Here is a 22,822-nt window from a genome sequence, read left to right as displayed (position 1 = left end):
ATAGCACAGGGTTAGCTTGTGCTGCTTCAGTGACGGAGCTTGAAACTCAAGGACTGAAATAGTAGCAAGCTGTAGTGGACTAGATAGTAGCACAACGCTGCGTTGGTAAACAAGAGAGCAAAGGCCGCAAGCATCTATTTGAATGATGACATTAGTGCATCTATTTGTCATGTCGTGTCATACATCAGCCATAATTTAACAGTCACTCGCTCCCTAACACGTGTTCGTCATATGATCTTACAATATGTATGCCACAGACCCGTGACAGCGGTCTCTAAGCTTCAATGTCATTATTTAAAGGACACTACACTAAATCATAACTGGTGTCTGGTAGAATCACGGGGACCGACTCATTACGTGTGATGTGTTCTGTTTCAGGCACTGTCATTGCCGGTTAACAAACTTAATTAACAAACTGAGGGACTAGGCAATCATAACTCGGTCCACTGCCGAAGTGACACTTCTTATTTATTTATCTAACCTGGATTCAACTGGGATGGTCTCTGATAAAGTCATCATTGATTTAGAGTCTAGTGGGTAGAACTGTACCAAAGGGTTGCTTGGTATGTTTAGAGGTTAAATTTAAGACCACACTATCAGTCTACAACTAATTTGGCATGGGAGATGAGCTGTTCAATTATTTATCCTGTAATATTTCCCAGCAAATTAATTTTAACATGTTAGGAAGGAGAGTGAAGTGGTTGCAAAGCAAGTAATTTGCATACAGTATACTATATATGTCCATACTGTTTCTGTAAGTAAGCAAGGTTTGCCTTAAAAAAATTATTGTGCTTTTACTTTTTTTTTTGCAGATTATGTTAAAACTCTTCAAATATAGGTTTCCCACATGAAAATGTTTTCATGCAATTAATCAACTAAACAGACTAACATAAATTAAAAGCAATTAAGCTTTCTCAGCAAGACGGTGACCCACATTCAACGTGTTCACCAGCTGTGAACCTAAGGTTAAACATATTTTAATTACAAACTTTCTTTGTCCCAAAATACCATGAGAGTCAAGGAACGTTACTGGTGATTTGTCAAAGAACATTGAGATGTAGCTACTAAATCAATAGACAAATGTATTTTCCTGATGTTTCTGCACACATATTGTGAAATAAACGTAGTTTGTTTTCTGGAACCAAAATGTTACACAAAGTGAACCAGAATGACTGGTTGTTCACAGTCCGAAAGCACTGGTTTCAGAATAGTCAAAACAAGCAGAGTGCAATCCTTTTTTCATGTAAAATCTTTTCCCCCACTAACCTTTGCCACATAAGGTAAATGCCTAATTTTATCAGTATTTTATTTGTGCAACTTGGAAATGAATTTGTTCGTTCTAGAGCTGTCTAGAATGAGCCATCCTCATCGGATATAAAAAAGCCTTTAGGGCTTAGAATAAATATGTAATTTAGTAAAAAGATTACGTAAAAAAACTGTAGATGTTGCCTATTCTCGGTGGCGAACATTCCAAAGTAAATATACATAGTTTGTCAATTAGATCATTCAGGTTTTGTCACAGTTTAACATTTTGATAACGTCTTGAAAAAAACGTTTTTACAGCAATAAGATGGAATAAGATGCTAAGGATCAGTATTTACAACAGATGATATAGAACTTTTCATGTACACAGTGTGGACACTGAGAATCCAGTGGCAAACAAAAAAACTGTCATGTGAGAACCAAAGCCTTTGTTGATGTGAAGTGTGTAAAATAGTTAGACATTGATATAACTTTAAAAGAGGTGTGTGTGTATGTGTGAAAGGGGGAGAGGGGGGTAGCGATTCGGTTCTGGAGCAGGCACGTTCTTTTTACCTGCTGTCTACCTGTCAAAGCCCCTTTCTGTACTCCACTCCCTCCTCCTTTGCTTCCCCCCCCCCTCCCACCCACCCACCTCCCCCACAGAAGTCAAGCTGATTCACAATTGCAGGACCCCTATTGCGGTTTGTCAGATGCCAGCCTCAGACATAGCGCACCACTGCGTTACAGTCTCTGGAGCTAACTGTCACTTATTTCTCTCCTTTTCTGCCTGTGAGAAGCGGAAGCAGAAAAAAAAACCAAGTCTGTCTGTCTGTAAAGACGGCCAAAGCTGTCAGGCCGTGCTAGAAATCGTTAAGACGTACACATGTTTGGAGGCTTGTAACATTAATGTCATCTGTGATGTGCCGGCATTCCGGGGCCAACAGAATGGGCCCCGAAGGCCAGAATAGCCTCAACCCTTGCCTCCCCTCTCTCACACACTCTCTCCTCATTCCACCACCCGAGGTATTGCCCAACAGAGTTAATCTGTTTTCTGCATCGGCGGCTTGCAACAAGTCTGCTCTCTTTTTCATTAACCGACTGAGGGAGTCTGGAGGCCTAGCAGCGGTCTGGATAGTGGAGCTGCTGTCAAAGCGCCCTGCCTGACCATCTCACACATGAACACATGAACTCCCCGCATTACTCGTTGCACACTGCGCAGGAAAAAAGAGGCAGTTTACACATTGTAAACACATACAAACACAAGTCCGTGGGCGAAAAAAAGGTCTTTGATAGTGTAATATTCTCAATGTGAAATGCCTATGTACCATATATTTTATTAATTAATGCATATTTAATTCAGTAATTTGTATTATATATCATTGTGTCATTGTTGACTTGTCTGGATGGTGGTCACTTTTGCTGCTGCAACAATTGCTCTGTAATTCACCCTGGGGATCGGTAAAGTACTAGAGTATGGTACACTACAGTCCTCTACACTACAGGACAGTGGAGTAGACACAAATGTGTCCACCATATAACGGAAACATCTGGAACCAAATAGAATACTCACCTTGAGACTATCCTGTAACAAAAACAGGAATACCATTCAGAGATCTTTTTGTGCCAATTTTTTTTTTTGCCTTTCTTGGGTGGAAAGTGATTGTTTACAGCCTCCCTTTTCCCCAATATACTGTGGAAAACAGGAGGGATCATCCTCCATGGCCATGAGGTGCCACCATCTCCTCTCTCCATCTGTCTGTAATGCTCTTCCGGGGGCTAATTATCCTAATCCCTGGAAAACAGAAAGCAGGCTGGTGCCTCACGTGCATGTCCCAGGACGCTAGTATTTTGCCTCGCAGTTAAATGTGGAAATTAATTACCGCCCGCCCCGGTGCCGGTTTTGGGTGTGTGTGTGTGTTGGGGGGGGGGGGGGGGGGGGGTAGAGGGAGGAGGGGTTTTTTTTCTACCAGGTCTGGTGGTGGTTTGGTGAGGTTAGTTTCAGGGGCATCCCCTTTGGGCCTGCATGGGCCAGGGCCGGGCCTCAGATGAGGGCCTAGGGAGGAGCATGGAGCAATTATAATTTTGTGAATCTATTGCTCTTTGGCAGTGGCGAAAATCTGCTATCAATTTTGGGGGGGACAATTATATGACATTTTCTCAAGAGCAATTCCTGAGGGGGACACCAAAATTACTGCTGTAACACATAGCCTACATTGTATTATGTTAAATGTATATTATTAATATTATTATAATTTTTTTACAGTGATTTATTGGGGGCGCCAAATCCTATTTTTCCCAGGATGGGGGGGTCGTGTCCCCCCTGTCCCCCCCGGGATTTCCGCCTATGCTCTGTGGTATTCGGTGACAGTCACTAGCAACATTCAGTATCATTCCACCTGTAGGTGTGTATGTAACAAACTGCACTGGCCACAAACTAAAGTGTGTACATACATTTTTGTAAAGAACAAAAACTCTAAACTGACACCTGAGAGGAGCTTAATTACAACTCTCCAATCTACAGTGAATTATTCCTCCATTTAGTTAGGACAGGAATACAAGACAATGACATGTCACTACAGCATGCCAGATGCATGCCAATTATCATTCAACTTACAATGTGTATCAACAAGAACAAAAAAAGTAAGAAGAAAAGACAATACCACACATCAAAAGGAAACCCTGTGTTTCTCTACTGAAATAACCCCCCCACCCCCTGTTGTTCTTCTTCTGTGGTATACAGTGAACCCTGTCATGTTCAGTCATATCACATGAGAAAGTAATGGAAAGGAGCATTTTCCCTGCGTGGAGCAATTAACCCCAGGGTAAGTCCCACTTGTCACAGGTCTGTCCAAATACAAGACAGCACATCAAGGCTGGGTAGCCTGCACATTACCCAGCACTCCACATCTCACTATGTGTGACCCAAAACAATGCAGTTATAAAAGGAGTATATCAGGAGTCAATGTTGGGCATAGGTTGAGGATGCCAGTGATATCAATGAGCCTTGCAAAACAGAACCCCAAAGGAGGAAACATAGGAACAAGAGTACAGGTCGTGTGTGTCTGACAAAGCTGCATGCAGTAGTTATTTTGTGTAGCTGTAGAGACAATGATGAACAATCTTCCCCGAGCTTTTCATACTTACATTTACATTACATTTAGTCATTTAGCAGACGCTCTTATCCAGAGCGACTTACAGTAAGTACAGGGACATTCCCCCGAGGCAAGTAGGGTGAAGTGCCTTGCCCAAGGACACAATGTCATTTTGCACAGCCGGGATTCGAACCGGTAACCTTCAGATTACTAGCCCGACTCCCTAACCGCTCAGCCACCTGACTCCCGTCATACTAAAGAAACAATATCTTAATTTCAAACAACAAGAAACTCATTAAATTATAGACAATTAACATTTTATTAATTTAGGAAACGCTTTAATCCAAAGTGACATACAAAATACTGCATAAAGAAAGTACACAAGATCATGGATCAGAAGTGCATAGTCAAGGAATGGTCTGTATTCACTGACCACTTTGCACAAAGGCAACATAATGAACAGAAGGGATCAATATTTCAGTCATAATAAGTACATTTCCCAACATTGGTGCTCTCCGGAAGGTGTTAATGGAAGAACAATCGTGTTTTCATGTTTTTGCCCTTTTGTTTTTTCATTTTTATGCCCTTGAGTGAGTAACACCGCATGCATTAAATAAACCTCATGTAACCTTGAAATGGAAAGTCATATTAACTTCTGGCACATTGTTATGCTCTTAGACCCTTTAATCATAAATTTGTGTGATCCACTGGGACTTAATGAAACACCATCAAGCAGAGTGAAGTGTAGTGTTGAGGACAGCGGAAGAGAAATTACATTTGCAATTCAGGAGGTCAAAGGCTTCCAATGCCCTGAAGTACAAATAAATAACATTTCTTGAAAACATAATTCAACAGGGTACGGACATCTGTGGAAAATATATATCTGCAGCGCACGGTTCTGCGTGTGAACGAATCAATCTACAGCCACTGGTGTCTCCTTTTGTTGACTCCAAAGGGCTCTCTTGCTCTATGCGCCTCTCCGTGTTTTCTATGGCCTTGTGTGAGATTGTCAGGAAGTACATCTTATTTGACGCAACATGGAGTTGACCTGTGCACCAGATGGGTAATGGGGTCACATCCGAGCAGGTCGTTGCCACAGAGATAATCAAATAACCCAGCGGCAAGGTACAGGTGCCGGGTGTCAGAGATATCACGCTCTCTCCTGCCCAGACATGTGCGCTTCATAAAGCCCTCAGCAAGACGCCTACCCTCGCAGGAATACCTCCTCCATCTTTGAATGACAAAGTATTTCTGGAGCACGGTCGGAACAGTTTTGAGTCGACTGCAACATTACGTATGAGATTGTACATCCTCAAGTCAAAACAAAAAAAGGATTACCAAGTATACACTCTACTGTCAATAGGATTCATCTGAAAAGATCATTAAATCGTACAATTTCATAATGCCATGCCGAAGAATAGAGTATGTTCGGTAAAAATAACTTTAGATTATAATGTGTTAACCTTGGTACGTAATTATACTCATGTTTGATAGAGGTTATTTCAACTAGTGTACTGTATCACCTTCAGCACTCAGCCTTCTTAACACACCACTCTTGACTCCTGGAGGTGCAGTCCCACCTTCAGTTATCCTCATTAGAATCCTTCCGCTGATCATTAGCACCATAAGTGCCTTTAATTGATACTCATCTCTCACAGATGACTTTCACTTAATCTGCTAACTTGTTAGCCTGGCAATTCGTCTCCTCCAGACCCATCACACTGCTGCTTTACATAACGTCGGCGTGAAGCTCCAGCGATCCCCGTGATGCCTTTACCCTACAAAGATCTTAGCACCGTACAGTACATCTACTCTCCATGAAATGGGAGTTCTGGAAGGCTATCAGCTTTGCTTCTCTAAAATCATTTCACCATAATGGCTATGTGATGGCTCTGCCAGCGTGGATCATTTCAGCAGCGAGCTGAATCAGACGCGCTTGATATTTGGGTGTGTGGGGCCTCTTCGTGAGAGAATGACGGAGTAACTGACAGATGGAGCTATAGGTGTCCGTCGCGGCTGCACCCCCCCCCCCCCCCCTTCTTCTTTTTGCTTCTCCGACAATCCATCTCTCACTTTGTCCACCTGTCTTTCCCTCTCAACCAACTCATGCTTACGATCCATCTTCCTCTCTCGATCTGTCTCAGTCACTGTCTACCTGTCCTTCCACCAACATCGCTCTTTCTGACAACGAAGCCTTCATCATTTCCCGCCATTGTTTCGCAATATATATTAATGCCATGCTTTTTGCGCTCTGTTACCCCTATTAAAGCTGGTAGCTAAAAAAAAACAAAGAACAAGAGAGAAAACAGAGCACTGCCTGGTTCACCCCATCTACAGCTACAAGCTTTGATATTTGTTTCTTTCTGTATGCCCAAGTGCTCTGCTTATTTTTTTGTTCCTGAGCGATACAAGGGAGAACATATTCTACACATTCTGCTCATAATAGACTCTGCGATGTTGAAGCTTTAACAACAAAGTACAGGGTCACAGCTTCTCAGTCCTATGCCCACTTATAGGACTGACAAAAGGCACAGATTCAAATACATTTTGCCTCCTCAAAAGGCTTATCTTTCACTTCATTCTCAGAACCAACACAATGGCCACTGAACGAGTTCCCTGTATTCACCTATTCATGAAAACTACGTAGACACAAAGAACCAATAAATACATTTACAACTGAAATGATAAAGGGTCCATATTGTATCAGTGGTGTAACAATGATCTATATTGCCATTATCCAGATAATTGTATCATTTTGTTAACCAGAGTGACATTTCAAATAATGATGTAATGTGGACTGGTGCATTTACTGGAGTATCCAGAGAAATTTGTGATCTGTAAAGTGTTAGTGAATCACTTTTATCTGTTGTAGTCCAATTCAATTATGATGACATGGTACTGTACTGTAGCACTAGATGACACTAATACTAAGAACCTCTGTACAGTATAATTTTACAACATGTTCAATCAAAATCCCCCCCCCCCTTCGCCCAAAACCAACATTTTAAAACAAGTACCTTTCCCAAGTGTTGTGAAAGGTACTCGTGTCCTGTCTGTCGAGAGAAGAATGAATCGCCATCTGGTGACAGGCTTGCTCCAGCAGGAACACAGCAGCAGCAAGTGTCTGACCTCCAGGCTTGCTAGCAGGCTAACGATGCGCTAATGTGTCCCATTACACTCGATTTGCCGGGAGGGGATTTTCTTTGTTGAGCATCATGCTGCTGGTGGAATTTCAGATGGGTGCTGTATAATGATGCACGTCTTCCCCCTCTCCTCATAAATGATAAAAGTCCAGTCCTGCTGAGAGTCATTAGAAGGGGCATTTGCACATGTGAGGTTCTCGCATCCACACACCCCTAGCATCGAAGAGCTTTGGCAAGGCCACAAACCTATTCAGGCACCTTGAGAATGAACCACAACAGACAGTAACCAATGGAAGTCTCCACAGATCGAAAGGGCCATGGACGCTTCTGCCTTTATTCACGAACATCATCATAAAATTACCGTCATCCACGGTTAAAGCTTTTAAAGAGGGAGAGCACTTTGAAAAATCCCTTTGAAAAACACTGAAAAAGGGAAGTCTAATAGAGGAGTTATGGTGGAGGGTTTAGGGAGAAAATATAGGCTTGGCCTGCATTTGCAGAGCATGAAACATGAATTAGCACGGTGGGACGCTTCCGGGTAGAGTGTCACACACTGCTCTCTGCCTCCTCTCTCCGGCCTCCCGATTACTATTCTGTCTACAAATTGAATCTGAGACTGATTTGAATTCCGCTACTGTATAACCTCTTATTTATTCATTGCTTTTCTCTCCCCAACATGCCATTAAATCTAATAATTCGTTTTCAATACAGCGGCCGCAACTGTGAACGGTCTGGCAGTCTTTGATTCCTCCGCGCCTGGTTTCCAATAGAAAGAAAACTCAAGAAAATATACCCGATGGTTACTACACTCTTAACAAAATTGAGGGCAATAGGGGTAGGTGATTAAAAATTAAAGACCATATTTGGACATTCCTTTTTATCTTCTAAGAGGTTGACCTCTTTGCAGAGCCATGGTATTGGTTAGAGCCCTTTTGCAGTCCCCCACTGCCCAGTAATTACCCCATTACAGTGATACATCTGAAATCTGCCCACTGTTTACACTGTGCTTGCCCTCATATTAGGCTGTCAGCTTTGCTGGACAAGAAAATTATGAAGGGGGGGGGCCTTTGCCAAGAGGGGGTGTTTGGAATGTGTGTGCGTATGTGTGTGTGGTGCGTTTGTGTGTATGTAGAGGGGGATTGGCTAACCAAAAGTGCATTCACCGTCCTGCATCTTAAAATGAATATCATCCTTTAGGACTATTACATTAATGGCTCTGGTTGAGACTTTACTAAATGTTTTAAAACACTAGAAGTCTGTAACCATGGCACTGGGAAGAATGTTCCTATTCCACACAGAGGGCAGAAAAGGAGCCAGGCTTATTTCTCCTTGACCTTAAATGGACCCACAGCTTAATTGCAGTTCCAGCAGCCCCTGGACATGTTAATCATAATGTTCACATGTCGACTACCACCCCGCTGTCTCCCACGTGGATGGGGGGTGTTCTTCACATCGAAATACTGGCTCAAACCGTGCAATGATAACCAGGGTTCCTGAACATGCATGCTCACAACCATATTGGCACATACTGTTAACTTGTCAACAAAATTATACGGTTTATTTTGATTAGCTCCCAGTGTTTGGTCACCTGCAGGGAGACAATAACAGGAGTTGTGGGGCGGCAGTTTGTACATGCACACAGTATATGGACGTGTTAATAACGAAGCTAAGAAATTGCTGGTGGTTGCTCTGGAGTCATTTGGCTTATCCTTGATAATTAGGACAGCAAGGGTCCGAACATAATCCTGTAATCGTTTCAGGAAACATAAAACAAAAGGCTTCGCAAAAACTAACTCTTAGTTAGTAAAACATGTTCTTATTGTAGCAGGGATCTCTCTAGAGGCTTAGAGTCTTACCAGCACATTTTACATCCACAGGTTGGAGAGGTACTACATCTTATTGGATTTGTTATGATTTTATGTTCAGTGCTCTGCTGCCCTTGAGTTTGATTAACAAAAGGGTGTATTGCCTTTCACCATTGCTCCTGCAGAAATAACCCAGGAATACACAAGGCCTCAGGAAGAATTTCAGTTAACTGAATGGTCAAATCTAGGGTATGGACTTCTACCATTCACAATTGACGAGTTTTCAAATATGCATGCAGTCAAGCACTCGGAAACAAAAGCAATAATGTTTATAATAAACAGAGAAAACACACAAACTGTCTATGCCATAACCCATAAATCCACAGCTTAGCTTCTAAATTATGACAAAACACCGTACATATGTAGATATTCACTAAAGTACTTTAGTGAATATGTTAACATGTGTCACGTCAGTCCCCTCTGATACGGTACTCTTCAGGAACCTAAGGACTAAGCCAATATTATCTCTCAGGCTTCCCGTTCCTGCCGAGTTAACAACTTTTACCCATTCTTTGCTGAACAAATGTATAATGTTACTACAAGCCACTCATCTGCTACAGCCTTCCACTTCTTATGCAAATGAGGCATGGAATAATATGATCATGGAATACTGTTATCCTCAAGCACCGTAAGTCTTTCATCAACACAGGAATAACGTGGCCTTTTTCCTCTCAAGTGTGACACTATAATCTTTCTCCTAGGAAGACCAGAGAAAGAGCAGGTTTTCCACAGAATGATTGTTATGACTGTAAACCTACAGAAAGAGCTATGCACTAGGGGATGAGGTGAAATGACTGGCAACGTAGCCGGGTAAACAAAACACAGGGTTTGAAAATGTATTTTAAATTGTAGGGCGAGGTGGTGAGAGAGAGGTAAGAACAACTCGAGGTAAACTCGGTGCTCGGAACTTTTTCAATTGGGATAAGCAAAAACGAAATTAATGCTGCTACAAACAAGCAGAAGGCTTAGATAGTACAGTATGTGATTTTATTTACAGCTTGACAGCGCAGAGGCACTATATTTTCGGAATAAAGAGACTGGACATGAATGAGCCTTTGGCCACAGTCACCCTGACTTTGAAGAAAAATAACATAAAAGCTGGCAGCCAGTTAAATGCAATTGCACACATCAACAACGGGGGCACAGTAATTCACCGAAATCAGGTCGTCTTTTTTACAACAGAAATCTCACCCCAGGTCTGTGCAAGCGGCATTATTGGTAGGAGGCAGCAGAGGATTCTGGGAGCCACAGCAGGATGGTGTCATCCTGTGTGTCCTGTCAAGGGGGAGTGAAGGTAGATGCTGGGCAGACTGACTGGAGGTCTGCCCAGCTATCTGATGGGTCGACAAGCCTGAGATTGTGGGTGGCTGAGGCTGGCCTGCTGGGTTCAGGACTTGGGGCAGAAGAATAGACAACAGGGCAGCAGTGCTGGTGTGCCAAGTTCTGCCAACCAGAAACCCCTCAGTACCAGTGTGTGTGAACTGCACCGAAGACGGTAGGCTCTGTTTTTAGCTTGGTCCGTGTGCTTGTGTGCTAATAAGTATTGTGATTCAGGTAAGTCTAATTCACAATGTAAAGTAAGGCTATGCTGTACAATACGTATGGCCATTGCTTTGGATCTATCGTAATCCAGCTGAACCACAAAGGGGTGCCCTATTCCTGGAATACAGTGCATTATGGGTGTATCAGTGTAACAACAGCCGTCACTGAAATGAATAGAAACTGTCACAAATGATGAGGAGAAAATTCCAGAAGTGGAATGAAAAAAATGCATTGGATCGAATGGAGTCTCTTCCACAGTTCATATAAATGAGCAACATAAGAAGCAATAACCGGAGCTAGCACTTTCAGTTCTCTTCTTTCAATCATGTCTCCAGAAGAAATTATTGTGAAGGCCATTACAGACATTCTATTAGGATTGCCTTGCTAAGAAAGTCATTAAAAAAGTCCCATTTTCGGCTGCTGGCACAAGCGACAGGGGGATAGAGAGACGGCCTTCTTTGACATCTACTGCTCAACTTCAGATACCCAACCGGGAGAAAATAATTCATTCCCTTCTCTGCCAAAACATAATTTGGAATTACATTGTTCTGAACAATGTCTTTTAAAGAAATAATCGTCAAATATTTCTTCCAAATCAACCAGGGAGTTGTGATGTGTATTCAGGCTCACATGGGGCACTAGTTTCCGTTGGCAGAGGGATATATTTGCCAATAATAGTACTGCACGGTGCTCTTTTGCGAGTTCTATGGTAGTCATCCCTCGATACATTTGAGGAAACCACTCCCCCCCTGGAACCATCTGACTGACAGCCTAATCATCCCTTCACCATCTCAAGAGTATGACTCCTTTCAGATCTACATACTCATAGGAAATGGGGAAAGTCATGGGCTGTGCACTCTCTCACCTGATAGCATATTACAGTAGGCCTGTTGGTTGAGGCAGAACCAGAGAGTGATTTTGAAGAACCCTGCAATCACTGGGTCCCTGACAGCCTGAGCCAGGGCTGTTCAGCCAGCGTGTCAGTGTGGAGCGCCAGGGCTCCACAGCTAATCAACCCCCAAGGAGGGGCTCCGTCTGCAGGGAGAGATCACTCAAACCCTCCATCAACCCAGCAAGCACGGGGAGGAGGCAATCACCGGCCCCATTTCCATGTGCTGTTTTTCCTGCCATCAACTTGTACAAATCAAGGTGTACAGAGAGAGGAAGGGGGGGGGGGGGCGGGCAAGCAAGGATTTGGTGGTGCAATCAAAAGTGCAGAGAAAAAGCAGAACAAATGGCGATAAGTTATTGGATTGGTAAAGAGTCTCCCCATTGTTGGTGCGTCAGTTGACCCCAGTGTCAAAAGTGTCACCGACCCGTCCTCCTTAAGACCAATGGGAAGGTTTTCATTAGGGTCCATCTTCAAAAGATGATCCCATTAAGGTACTCAAGAGTATAATAGGCCTATCATATTGGTTTCTGATCACTTCCCAGCAGCAAACTGAGGAAGCAGGGATACCCTGAGGGCTCTATTGAAGTCCTTTCAGTTCCACTGTGAGATTGAATGGATTGGAATCAGAATCAGAAGATTGAATGGGCAAAAGGGCCTAAAGACCAGCTAGAAAATGGAAACAAGAGCACTACCACGAGAAAGAGGAGGGGGGTTGGGTCAAGGGACAGATATTGGAGGGGAAAACCCATTGTGATTGAGTCCATACAAGGATAACTACAGCGTTAATTACTCCAACAGGTGCATGCCGAACAATATGGCATTACAAGAATGACAAGCAAAGAAATAGAGAAAGAATCCCAAACAAAAGCATCTAGTTTCCCTTGAAAGGGACAAGGAGTTTAAACGATCAGTTGTTTCGCCTCACAAGATGTGAAAGGAAGACGAGGTGAGTGGTAGGGGGGGGGGGGGGGGTGGGATGTAGAGGAGAGGGACCCTCTTTCTATCATCCATGTCGTGTCAGAGACGCAAGATAAATGAATTAATAAATGAACAAAAGTGTGACATACCGACAGTTTGACAGAGCTCAGCCTTCACAGTTATGCCAAAACCCATAATTGGAGATAATATCCTTTCCTGTTCCTCTTTTAAAGTTTGACAGTGGCTGGAGAAGATTCCTTCTCTAATAGGCTCCACTCTGAGCTTGCAACACAAACACACACACATATACATACACCAGCACACACACCGTGCTGGCCCTGTCATCTACACAGTAGCTCATTCCCCACAGCTTGCTTTGAATATTGACGTAAAACGTGCAGGCTCTGATCTACAGGCACAGCTTGTGCCAGCCCTCATTAATGGCTGGAAATCCAGCTCACAATCCAGATGATAGTCCCCTGGCCTTCAAAAGACCATGAGTTGGAGAAAAAGTGTAGTTCTTCCCTCTTTTCCTGTCATCCTCATCTGTTTAAATCTGTCCAATTTCTGCCCATTGAGCATGAGTCAGACTAACCAGTCTGACAGCAACCAACTGTGGACGTGTTTTGAATATTTCTCACCTAGTTCCTTCTTTGAGCCTTGCACTGAGCACATATGTAAACCGAAAATACCCACTTATTTGAAGTATTTAAGTGACATTACCAAGGTTTGGTTTTCTTTGTCTCCATGCGTTTCTTCAGTAAGAGACCTAGGCCCATTCAAGGTATTTACTCCTTTCCATATTCATACACACATTTTGACAAAGCAAAGAAGCTGTACAAAGTGCTACTGCTGCATCCAGAAAGGCCAATTATTAAAGTTTTGGTCTAATCTCTGTTGGACATATACTGTATAACTTGAGTCATAAACATAAAACTCAAATTGCCACAAGCTAAAAATGCCTCACAAATTGATTGCTTGTATTCAATCACTGCAATGCAAATGTCTATTCACAATCGTTCGCTGTTTAAGTTGTTTTATAAAAAAATACCCTGGCAGCTGTATTTCACAAACCAAACCTCAGACCCATCGGTGTCTAAAAAGCAAAAGGCCTGTTCATTATTTACTGTCAAACTGAGAATTTTTCTTGTTTTTAAGCCTAGTGTGACATTTGCAGTAGATGGCTTCAGACATTCCGAATATTGCTATTTCCCATCTGCGATGCCCTCCCTATTGCCCTAATAGACTTCTAAATCCTGCTTTCCTGTCCCACATGTTAAGTTCCGCTTTGGTGGTGGTGATGTCTTTGAGTGCAATGATGGGAGGAGATAACAGTTTTGTTGGAAGTGTGTATTCTAAAAGACTCTTGTGGACAGGTGCTAGCAAATACTGGAGCAAGGAATGTAAATAGTTGGTACTTATATTACAATAAAAATGTATTAGTATTAACCCTCTTTCATGGTCTGCTTTTTAAAAATCATGAGCTGAAAGAAAAAACGATGTTCACTTTAGAACAGAGAGTGCATTGCTGATAATTTCATGTGCCATGGTTGTAAAATAATTTCAATGGAGTCCTGTCAACCATTCAAATAATACTACCTGATTATAGAGTATTATTCATGCAATTATCTTCATCTCAAGTACACTCTATGTTTTGAGCAATTTGCAGTAAAACCTTTAGCTACCTAATTTATTGGTTTACATTTACATTTAGTCATTTAGCAGACGCTCTTATCCAGAGCGTCTTACAGTAAGTACAGGGCCATTCCCCCGAGGCAAGTAGGGTGAAGTGCCTTACCCAAGGACACAACGTCATCTGGCAGAGCCGGGGATCAAACCAGCAACCTTCTGATTACAAGCCCGCATCCCTAACCGCTCTGCCACCTGACTCCCCCCCCCCCCCGGTTTAATTGCTGTCTTTGTGCTCGATGGTTGTAAAGTCCAGTTGAATAAAATCTTAAAAGATGATACGAAAGGGGTTATTTGGTGCTACTGAACTAACCAGCAGTCCTTTACTTTTCATAGGTCATTGGTAAGAGTTTATTCAATGCATTATGAATGCAATGATAGTCTTACATAAAGGCAACTTTCAAACACAGCAAAACTGTACTCTCAACAAAAAAAAAGGCATGTCATTATTTCACGGCTTGAGAATGAAAAACAGGATTAGGGAGGGGAAAAAACACTTGAGTCAACTTCTCTCATTAACTCTTGTTGATGGAAAATTGATTTAGAGAATCGACGTCCTTCAGGAGCAGTGGGGGAGGAGCCTTCGAACACATGCAGTGTTCCTGACATTGTGTCACAGCCAATCACAACACTCACCAGCAGGCACGTGACCTGCTGTTAATATGACTGCCATCCCAGCTCCGGCAAGACTTTCTTACAGTACTTCAAAAAGAACATTTGAAGTGAAAGACCTTAGGGGACAGTACAACTGGAATCAATTCCTCTTTTCTAGCACATTCCAGGACCTAATTCCTACATGCATCCCTAATAGCTTATCAGAATGGTGGCTTTTCTCCCAAGCCGCACACTATCCTTTGTGCCTGGCCCTCCCAGTCAATGATAATTTCCATCTTGAGTCCCATCTATCTTCTGTCTGGTCAGATGCAGACAGCCTGTCCTCAAATGATTCACAGGCCAGCGGTCTCTGTGGTTAACCACAATACACCCTGGGGATGGTAAGACAGTGACACGGCAAACAGAAAACAGCATAGCATTCACTTAGGCCAAGGTCTGCTCTAGAGCGTCTGCACACAGAGCACTAGTGGAATCGAGGAGGCTTTTATTGTGTTAAGTAAATTGACAGTGGCGTCCAACCTCCCGGCTATCAGTCAATGGAGGAAGGGAGGAAAGAACAGAGGCTCCAGAGGTATCTCTAACACTCTGTTATTGGTTGTTGCTGTTGCCTCTGGGGGGGGGGGAGAAGGTGCAAGGCGGAATCTGGCAGAGGAGATCACAGTTTCTTTAGTGATAGCCATTCATTTGCAGTGACTGGAGCCCCAGAGAGGTTAGTCTCATCTGTTCCTTCTCTTCAGGGGGCAGAATGGAGGTGGAGTTTCTCTGAAACGCTCGCTCACCGTTGATTAGTAACCGATGCAGCGATTCTGGAGCTGCTTCCCACATCTCCAATTCCACTCTACACACACGCGCACGCACACACACACACACATTTACATAAACATTTGACATACATACACACACACGCGCACACATTACATTTACATTTAGTCATTTAGCAGACGCTCTTATCCAGAGCGACTTACAGTAAGTACAGGGACATTCTCCCCGAGGCAAATAGGGTGAAGTGCCTTGCCCAAGGACAAAACGTCAGTTGGCACGGCCGGGAATCGAACTGGCAACCTTCGGATTACTAGCCCGCTTCCCTCACCGCTCGGCCACCTGACTCCCTACACACATTTACATAAACACACGCATATACACACACACACACCGTCCTCCAGTCATGGAACCACAATACAGGCAGAACTCACATGAGCAGACATGACATTTGCAGTACCGCCCATAACAATGAGGCCCCGATTAAAAGGGCAGCAGGACACTGCTCCACCTCCTCTGTACTGTGTTCCCCGCTAAATACGATTTAAACCAGCGCAGGCCACATACCTTACGTGTCAAATCCTGATTATTATAAAAGGAGAAAAGGAAGAGAAGGTCTTTCCATTGTAATGCCTGTGTAACAAGGGACGACCGCAGTAACACTAGTTTACCCAGGCTCAGTCTGGGCCTGGACAAGGACATGTTCTTAGGTAAACGGAAGGGAGGGGAAGCTGTTTCCCATGAATGCCATGCTGTTTGAAAGGTGACCGAACAAAGGCCCCGCTTTATCTTGCTCGGAGCAATTCACAAAAGACGCCGGCATTGCAATGCGGCGGGTTTTAAAATTGAGATCAAAAGGTTCAAGCTAATTAACAAACTAAATAGGAGTCTTCCAACCTTTTCTTTGCTATACTGTCTCTCAGTCACTCACCGCATTCAGGTGGAAATCACGGGTGTGTGCACACTTATGTGTGTTTGTTATCTATGTGTGTACACTAGGGTGTGAGTGTGTTTCTGTTTGTATGTGCATGTGATGAAAATCATTCAGAACTAAATTACTCCTGGTGCTGAAATGTGGCAAACGCCCGACTCATTCTTGCCAAGATGATAGTTCTAAGTAAAGCTCCAAAGCAGCGTGAGCCACAAAGAAAACGTCTTATGATCAAGGTTGGTCTTTCATAGTTTTAATGTTTTTGACTTTTCCAGTAGAGGAAGTTGGGGAAGGGAAGGGGGGGGGGGGGGGAGTCAAACGAAGAGGACAAGGGCACATAATAAAGACAAATGGCTAGAGCATGAAATTTGATTCAGTGCCTCGGTACGGAAACATTGGCTGAAAAAAAGGAAAAAAAAGCCAACATTGACATTCATGAATATCAAAACACTGTCAAATCCAGGAAAAGCACACGTCCTGATATAATGACATTTCAGTCCCAGGAGGAGACTGCTGGGATGGTCCAAATATGGTGGCCTGATTCTATCAGCACTGCTGTTTCACCTGCCTTTCACTCTCCAGTAAGGGTCAGAACGGCATATTGTTGATTTCTTCACAAAACATCTCTCTGGAGGGAAATAAATAAAACCACTCGGAACGAATGAAGCCACAATGGGAAAAGTCCACCTCCTTCTCATCACGCTGAAACCCAATGACCAAGGAGTCTTCCTAACTTCTAAATTTAATTAGATGAACGCACAGCACAAAGGAAAAGCTAACATACGGGTATCTCCTTTTTATATGTTTAAACAGTTATCAGGAGCATATGCTTGCTGCAGACCTTTTGCTGTGGAGCACACACACTTTGTTGTATGATATGAAAACACCATCTGGTGTGGGAAGACTAGCGGGCGCTGCTGTGTCACACAGTGAGATTGCTTTAGTCTGGATATCCATTACATTAGTCTCCATTGAGTTACATTAAACAATCATTACTATAAGTCATCGAACTGAACCAAAGCTGGGAGAGAGGAAAATGTGCTCTCACTGAATGCAGATAAATCACAAAAATGGCTCTGGCACAACAAGGTAACACTTTGGCAATAATAATGCACGTGGATATACTTCTGGAGTACTAATTCACCAAAATGGAGAATCATAATAGGATATGATGCGCCTGAAATAGGACTCAAGTGATAAGGTCCTTCCTGTTGAGTGTGAGCAGTAAGTCCTGGTGACAAGCGAGGACAGGTACACTTGAAGACAGAGCCCTGTGCAGAACAAAACGAACATCTGCTGTTGCTCATCAGCTATATTGTAGCTAATGATGAACCGCGTGTGTGCTGACAGACTGGATGGAATTGGATTGCGTACAAGGGCCCCTGTGAGACCAGACATATGTTTAGGAGAATGCTAGTTGAAGGAGTGTGTTATGAAGAGTGGTTTTGTGTGTGTGAATGCATGTGCATGTGTGCAAGTGCACAGTGTATGAGACAACCAGAGAGACAGGTAGGCATAAAAAGGGTGTGATGTATTTCTATTTTCGAATTGTATACTGCTACTGTGATTTCCTACTGTATTCGTCTAAGTGGGTGAGTAGTGTGTCGGCATAGGTAAAACAACTGTTGTGTTGCCTCTCCTTCAATCTTTCCTTCGGCCCACTGACTCGCAGATAGAGACCACTGAATCATACATCAAAGGAACTTCTCTCTGGATCCAATTCTTCTGTGACCTCTCAAAGCCTTTGTTCATACACCCCGCAACAACTCCCTGGCCCTCACTCCGCCAACAGGACAGTTCCTTCCTCGCTCTCACTTCTGTCTAGGGACAGATTACATTAACATGAAAATGAAATATTCATTTCCACTCAGCAACCGATGGCCATCTTAATTTTGATACAACTTTTGATGTTGCACCTCGAGTTGTCATCTTTCTTCTTCCCTGTCTTTCTTCTACTGCCTGTCTTTTGTGGCAAAATTCTCTTGCATGTTAGTCTCGGGCCCAACGGTTATAAATAGAATGCCAAGTGCTGTTATGAGCTTTTGCGCAGCCTCTTGAAATATCTCCAGTGTCATTTCAGAGGACAAGTTTACATGAACCACAGTGAGGAGTATCTCAGAGAATTTGAAAGCAGAGTTTGTGTGCTCTCTCTCTCTCCCCCCAGCCTGCTGTAGGGGCTGATCACATGACCAACATTTTCTGGTGTAGATAAAGAAAGCTCTCTGAAGTGGCTCGGCCATGTTTGAAGGATGAAGAGCGTGGCTCCTGGTACCGAAGTGAGGCTTCGAAGTGGTCAAACAGACACCAATGCAAGAAGACCTAGACGTTCAAAACGAAGCCTGACCGTCAACTTCTAATAAAGGATTGGCTTATCCTAAATGTTAAATTTTCTCTCACCATAAGTCTACGTGTTATGTTATGTTTCTGTGTGAAATGGTCTTATATTTCACCTTTACGAAATAACAGCTATCAAAAAAACGGTGATCCTATTTCAGTTCAAGGTAAATGAAGTCAAGTCCCAGAGTATTCTGAGTGACTATCTAAATGAGAACGCCTTGAGCACCTCTTTCAAGGAGGAAAAATAGAGCTAAGGAAACGAAAGTGACACAATATCATGAGGGAGATTGATTAACTGGCAATGATGAAGTACTTTAAGTATTAGCTAGATAAAGTAATTGATTATTCAATAAATCCCTGCCTGGCACTGAATAACCCAGTTCAAAAATAAAGAAGACAGGAGACCATAAATTAGTTTAATCAATCCTTGCTTCCAACGTAAATGAAAGAGATTTGGTTATTTTCTGGAATTCAAGGTAATATGGAATTTGCAGGCAGAAATTGTATGTGATATTGATGCAATAATCATTTTCATGTCAGAGGCAAATTCTCCCTGCTGGAGTTAAAATCCACATTGGCATTTCACATATGCACACTTTTCATTCACACAGACCAACCGACGGTTCTTTAAAACATGCCTGAACGCTCCGTGTTTTGTCAGCTACTTTACCTTATGTCTTTGGATGCAGCCATGCCACATTAACTATCACATTATGCAAGTTGGCATGTTACTGGTCTGGCTTGCATGCATTAAAGAAATAACTTGATCATGTGTACTAGTGCCTACAGGACCTTCAATGAAGACAGGCAAAATCCCAACCAATCACAGTATTCCACCCAAAACTTGCACCTATCACACTGCGCCATCACATTATCCACTTATGTCTCGCCAAGACGAGATGAGACAGTTAGGCGTGTTTGAAAAGGAAAAGCTGGATAAAAAAAATGAAGAGGAGAGATCCGTCCTGTTAGAAAGACAGACAGAAGAGACCAGAAATAGTATTTTCTTCTTTTCGACATCTACAGGCTCACAGAGTGAGTCTGATCGACCATCTGGTCTCAGTGTGGAGAGATGCACTGTAAAAGCACTAAAATCAATGGCGTCAAACACAACTTGTTTGGCCACCATTACCCATATGGTGTACTTGGAGAGGTGCTTACCTACCTAACCAAGAGCAGTCAACACACAGGCAGAACCGAACAGGGAGTCAGGTGGCTGAGCGGTGAGGGAATCGGGCTAGTAATCAGAAGGTTGCTAGTTCGATTCCCGGCTATGCCAACCAAATGACGTTGTGTCCTTGGGCAAGGCACTTCACCCTACCTGCCTCGGGGGAATGTCCCTGTACTTACTGTAAGTCGCTCTGGTTAAGAGCGTCTGCTAAATGACTAAATGTAATGTAAATGTAACCCCAACCCCACGGCCCCCTACCATACCACTCACTTCAATAACAACGGCATGGCTATGTTACATGGTGGCGTTATCACCTCTGGTAACAGGTGCAAAGGTTTCGTTGGCTTTGGTGCACAAGCCTGAACGGAGCCCTCTAGTGGAGTGAAGACAGCCACGCACACGCACGCACACACGCACACACACACACACACACACAGTACCCACACACACACACACACTTGCGGCAACACATCCGCATACACTTTCACAGACCTTCCACACTTTTATAACAAGGTATCATGTTTGCCATGAGCTTGCTATGAAAGTTATGATTGGGAAAAGAACAATAGCAAAACAGTATTTGGCTGCCCACGGATAGCAAAGTGGATGCAGCACACACAACACAGGTTCTTGTATACTGCAACCACAGAGGACATAAAAAAGGGATATTGTCCTTCTTCATTTCCTTCATGACATCAAGGAACAGCAACATCCACTTGTACTGTATGTCCTTCTGACCCTTTTTGACAGTTGTCAAAAAAGACTGACTCAAGAATACAGAAATCCAGCCACACCTGCTCTATCCATCCACAAAAAAAGAACATTGGATGAAAAGCTACAATGCTGCTGTTGCACATTTCAAGGTAAATTTGTCTCTGTGGCATTTCAAAACCAAAATAGGTCACATTCTATTTTATGAAACCATTACATGTGGAGCTGTAGTAAAACAAAAGTGCACTGTATTCATCTATAAAATTACAAAGAGATCACAAGTCTTCACAACTGTCAGTCTTGTTCCCTCTTCACAATGCAGCAGTCCAATCCCCAAACATGGGAAGCCTGCATAACGGATTGGTGATTCCTGAAGAAGCCAGATTTTATTCACTGGTCTGCTATAATTTACATCAATATTTTACATGTTTATAAAACATATCAGCGCTATACAATGAACTATTTTGAAGACATGAGTCCACCAAGGTTAATTGTGATTCATACAGCTGAAATAACATCGTCTCAATAGCAAACAACGTATTCTAAAATTACCATTAGTTTAAATCAAGTAGCTTACAACAGTTTACTCAATCTTAAGTGCCAAGAAGCAGCACTATTTTTCCAGGGCCTCATGCATCAGTTTATCTGGAGCTTTATGGCGATATGTTAATGTCAGTTAATACCATTGTGAGGATTTGTCCTGCACGGCACAGGGCCACTTGTCAAAAACGATTTGCCTCGAGACAATAATGTATTGATCTTTCATTCTGCTCGGTCTCCAAGCAGCACGTTTCATCGCATCGTCGGTCTCCGAATGAAAATTCTCACTTTATTTTCCACGTATTGATACCATAACAATATCACGTGCTGAGCTTTACTTTTTAACCTTAACGAAGAAGCGGGAAAAGACATCCATTACAATTATAGGTGGATCTGATTAAGAAACTTTAAGATTCTAACTGCATACTTTACATTTAGCCTACCTAAAGTAAATGCGACCCTTTTATGACATAAAACAATCACGTTTTCAATTTTTACACATAAAACGGTTGACTTGATTTGAATGTCAGACATACCCTATTTGTAGTAGCCTATACGCAACACAAGTGCGCCTAAGGGGTCATGTCCAGTTTATTGCCTATTACTTTTTCTGAACAAACCGTATTATCAGATCTGCAATAGGTTATTCGATTCCTGTTGTTTCTAGAAGTACGATGTTATATACCATTTTATATTGTATAACGTGGTCCAATCTAGGCTATCCTCTGAAATAGTAAGCACAAATTTTAAAAAGATTGCTGAAAGAGGAGTCCGTAGGCTACCACCGTTAGTCCAAAAACTGCTGTTGCGCACTCACAGCCGACCCTTTCCTTTATTATTACGGTGCAACTTTGAAAAATGTCACTGATGTTAGAACTTCTATACAATTTACCAGGACTTACCTATTCGGATAACATGGGGCATCCCGCAAGAGTATTGAATCCAAAAAAGACTTAGAAGAGCCTTTGTCCAGTATTCCAATAACGAACTCCGTGGAGACAACCAAGTATTTCGCATGATTGTAAAGTCGTGGGATCCACTTTTTAAGATTCCAAAGACGCTTCAGAATTGCTCATCAAATTTAAATTCGACGGAGTCATATGTGGATTTGTGCGATTGCGACAAATTTGCGCTCATTGTGCAAGGTGCAACCTTCTCCCGGTTTTTTTCCCCACCCTCAAGTCTCACAACGGTTCTTCAAGATAAAGCTCCAGTTCCTCTCACAGGAGGATCAGTGTTGCACCTGCGAACACTGGCTGTTGCAATTAGCCTGCAGGAGTCTGTATCCCCTCCTACCGTTGATGCTATCTGTCTGTTGGCTCAAGGACCACAACAACCGGTCTGGATTCCCGAACAATGTGGAAGGGAACTGCGC

At 42.9% G+C, this 22,822-nt stretch overlaps 1 protein-coding gene across 1 annotated transcript in view; it reads right to left on the bottom strand.

Annotated features, from left to right (window-relative positions):
* The window catches only part of grik3 (glutamate ionotropic receptor kainate type subunit 3), a 61,869-nt gene extending 39,405 nt beyond the window's left edge, over nucleotides 1-22,464 (bottom strand). The window contains exon 1 of the mRNA XM_067237157.1: nucleotides 22,350-22,464. Within this exon, the coding sequence (XP_067093258.1) occupies nucleotides 22,350-22,464 (115 nt within the window). The remainder of the gene's footprint in view (nucleotides 1-22,349) is intronic.
* Between the last annotated feature and the right edge of the window lie 358 nt (nucleotides 22,465-22,822).

The sequence above is a fragment of the Osmerus mordax genome, chromosome 6, assembly GCF_038355195.1.
Source record: "Osmerus mordax isolate fOsmMor3 chromosome 6, fOsmMor3.pri, whole genome shotgun sequence".
Classification (NCBI taxonomy): domain Eukaryota; kingdom Metazoa; phylum Chordata; class Actinopteri; order Osmeriformes; family Osmeridae; genus Osmerus; species Osmerus mordax.
This window is presented reverse-complemented; position numbering and strand designations above follow the sequence as displayed.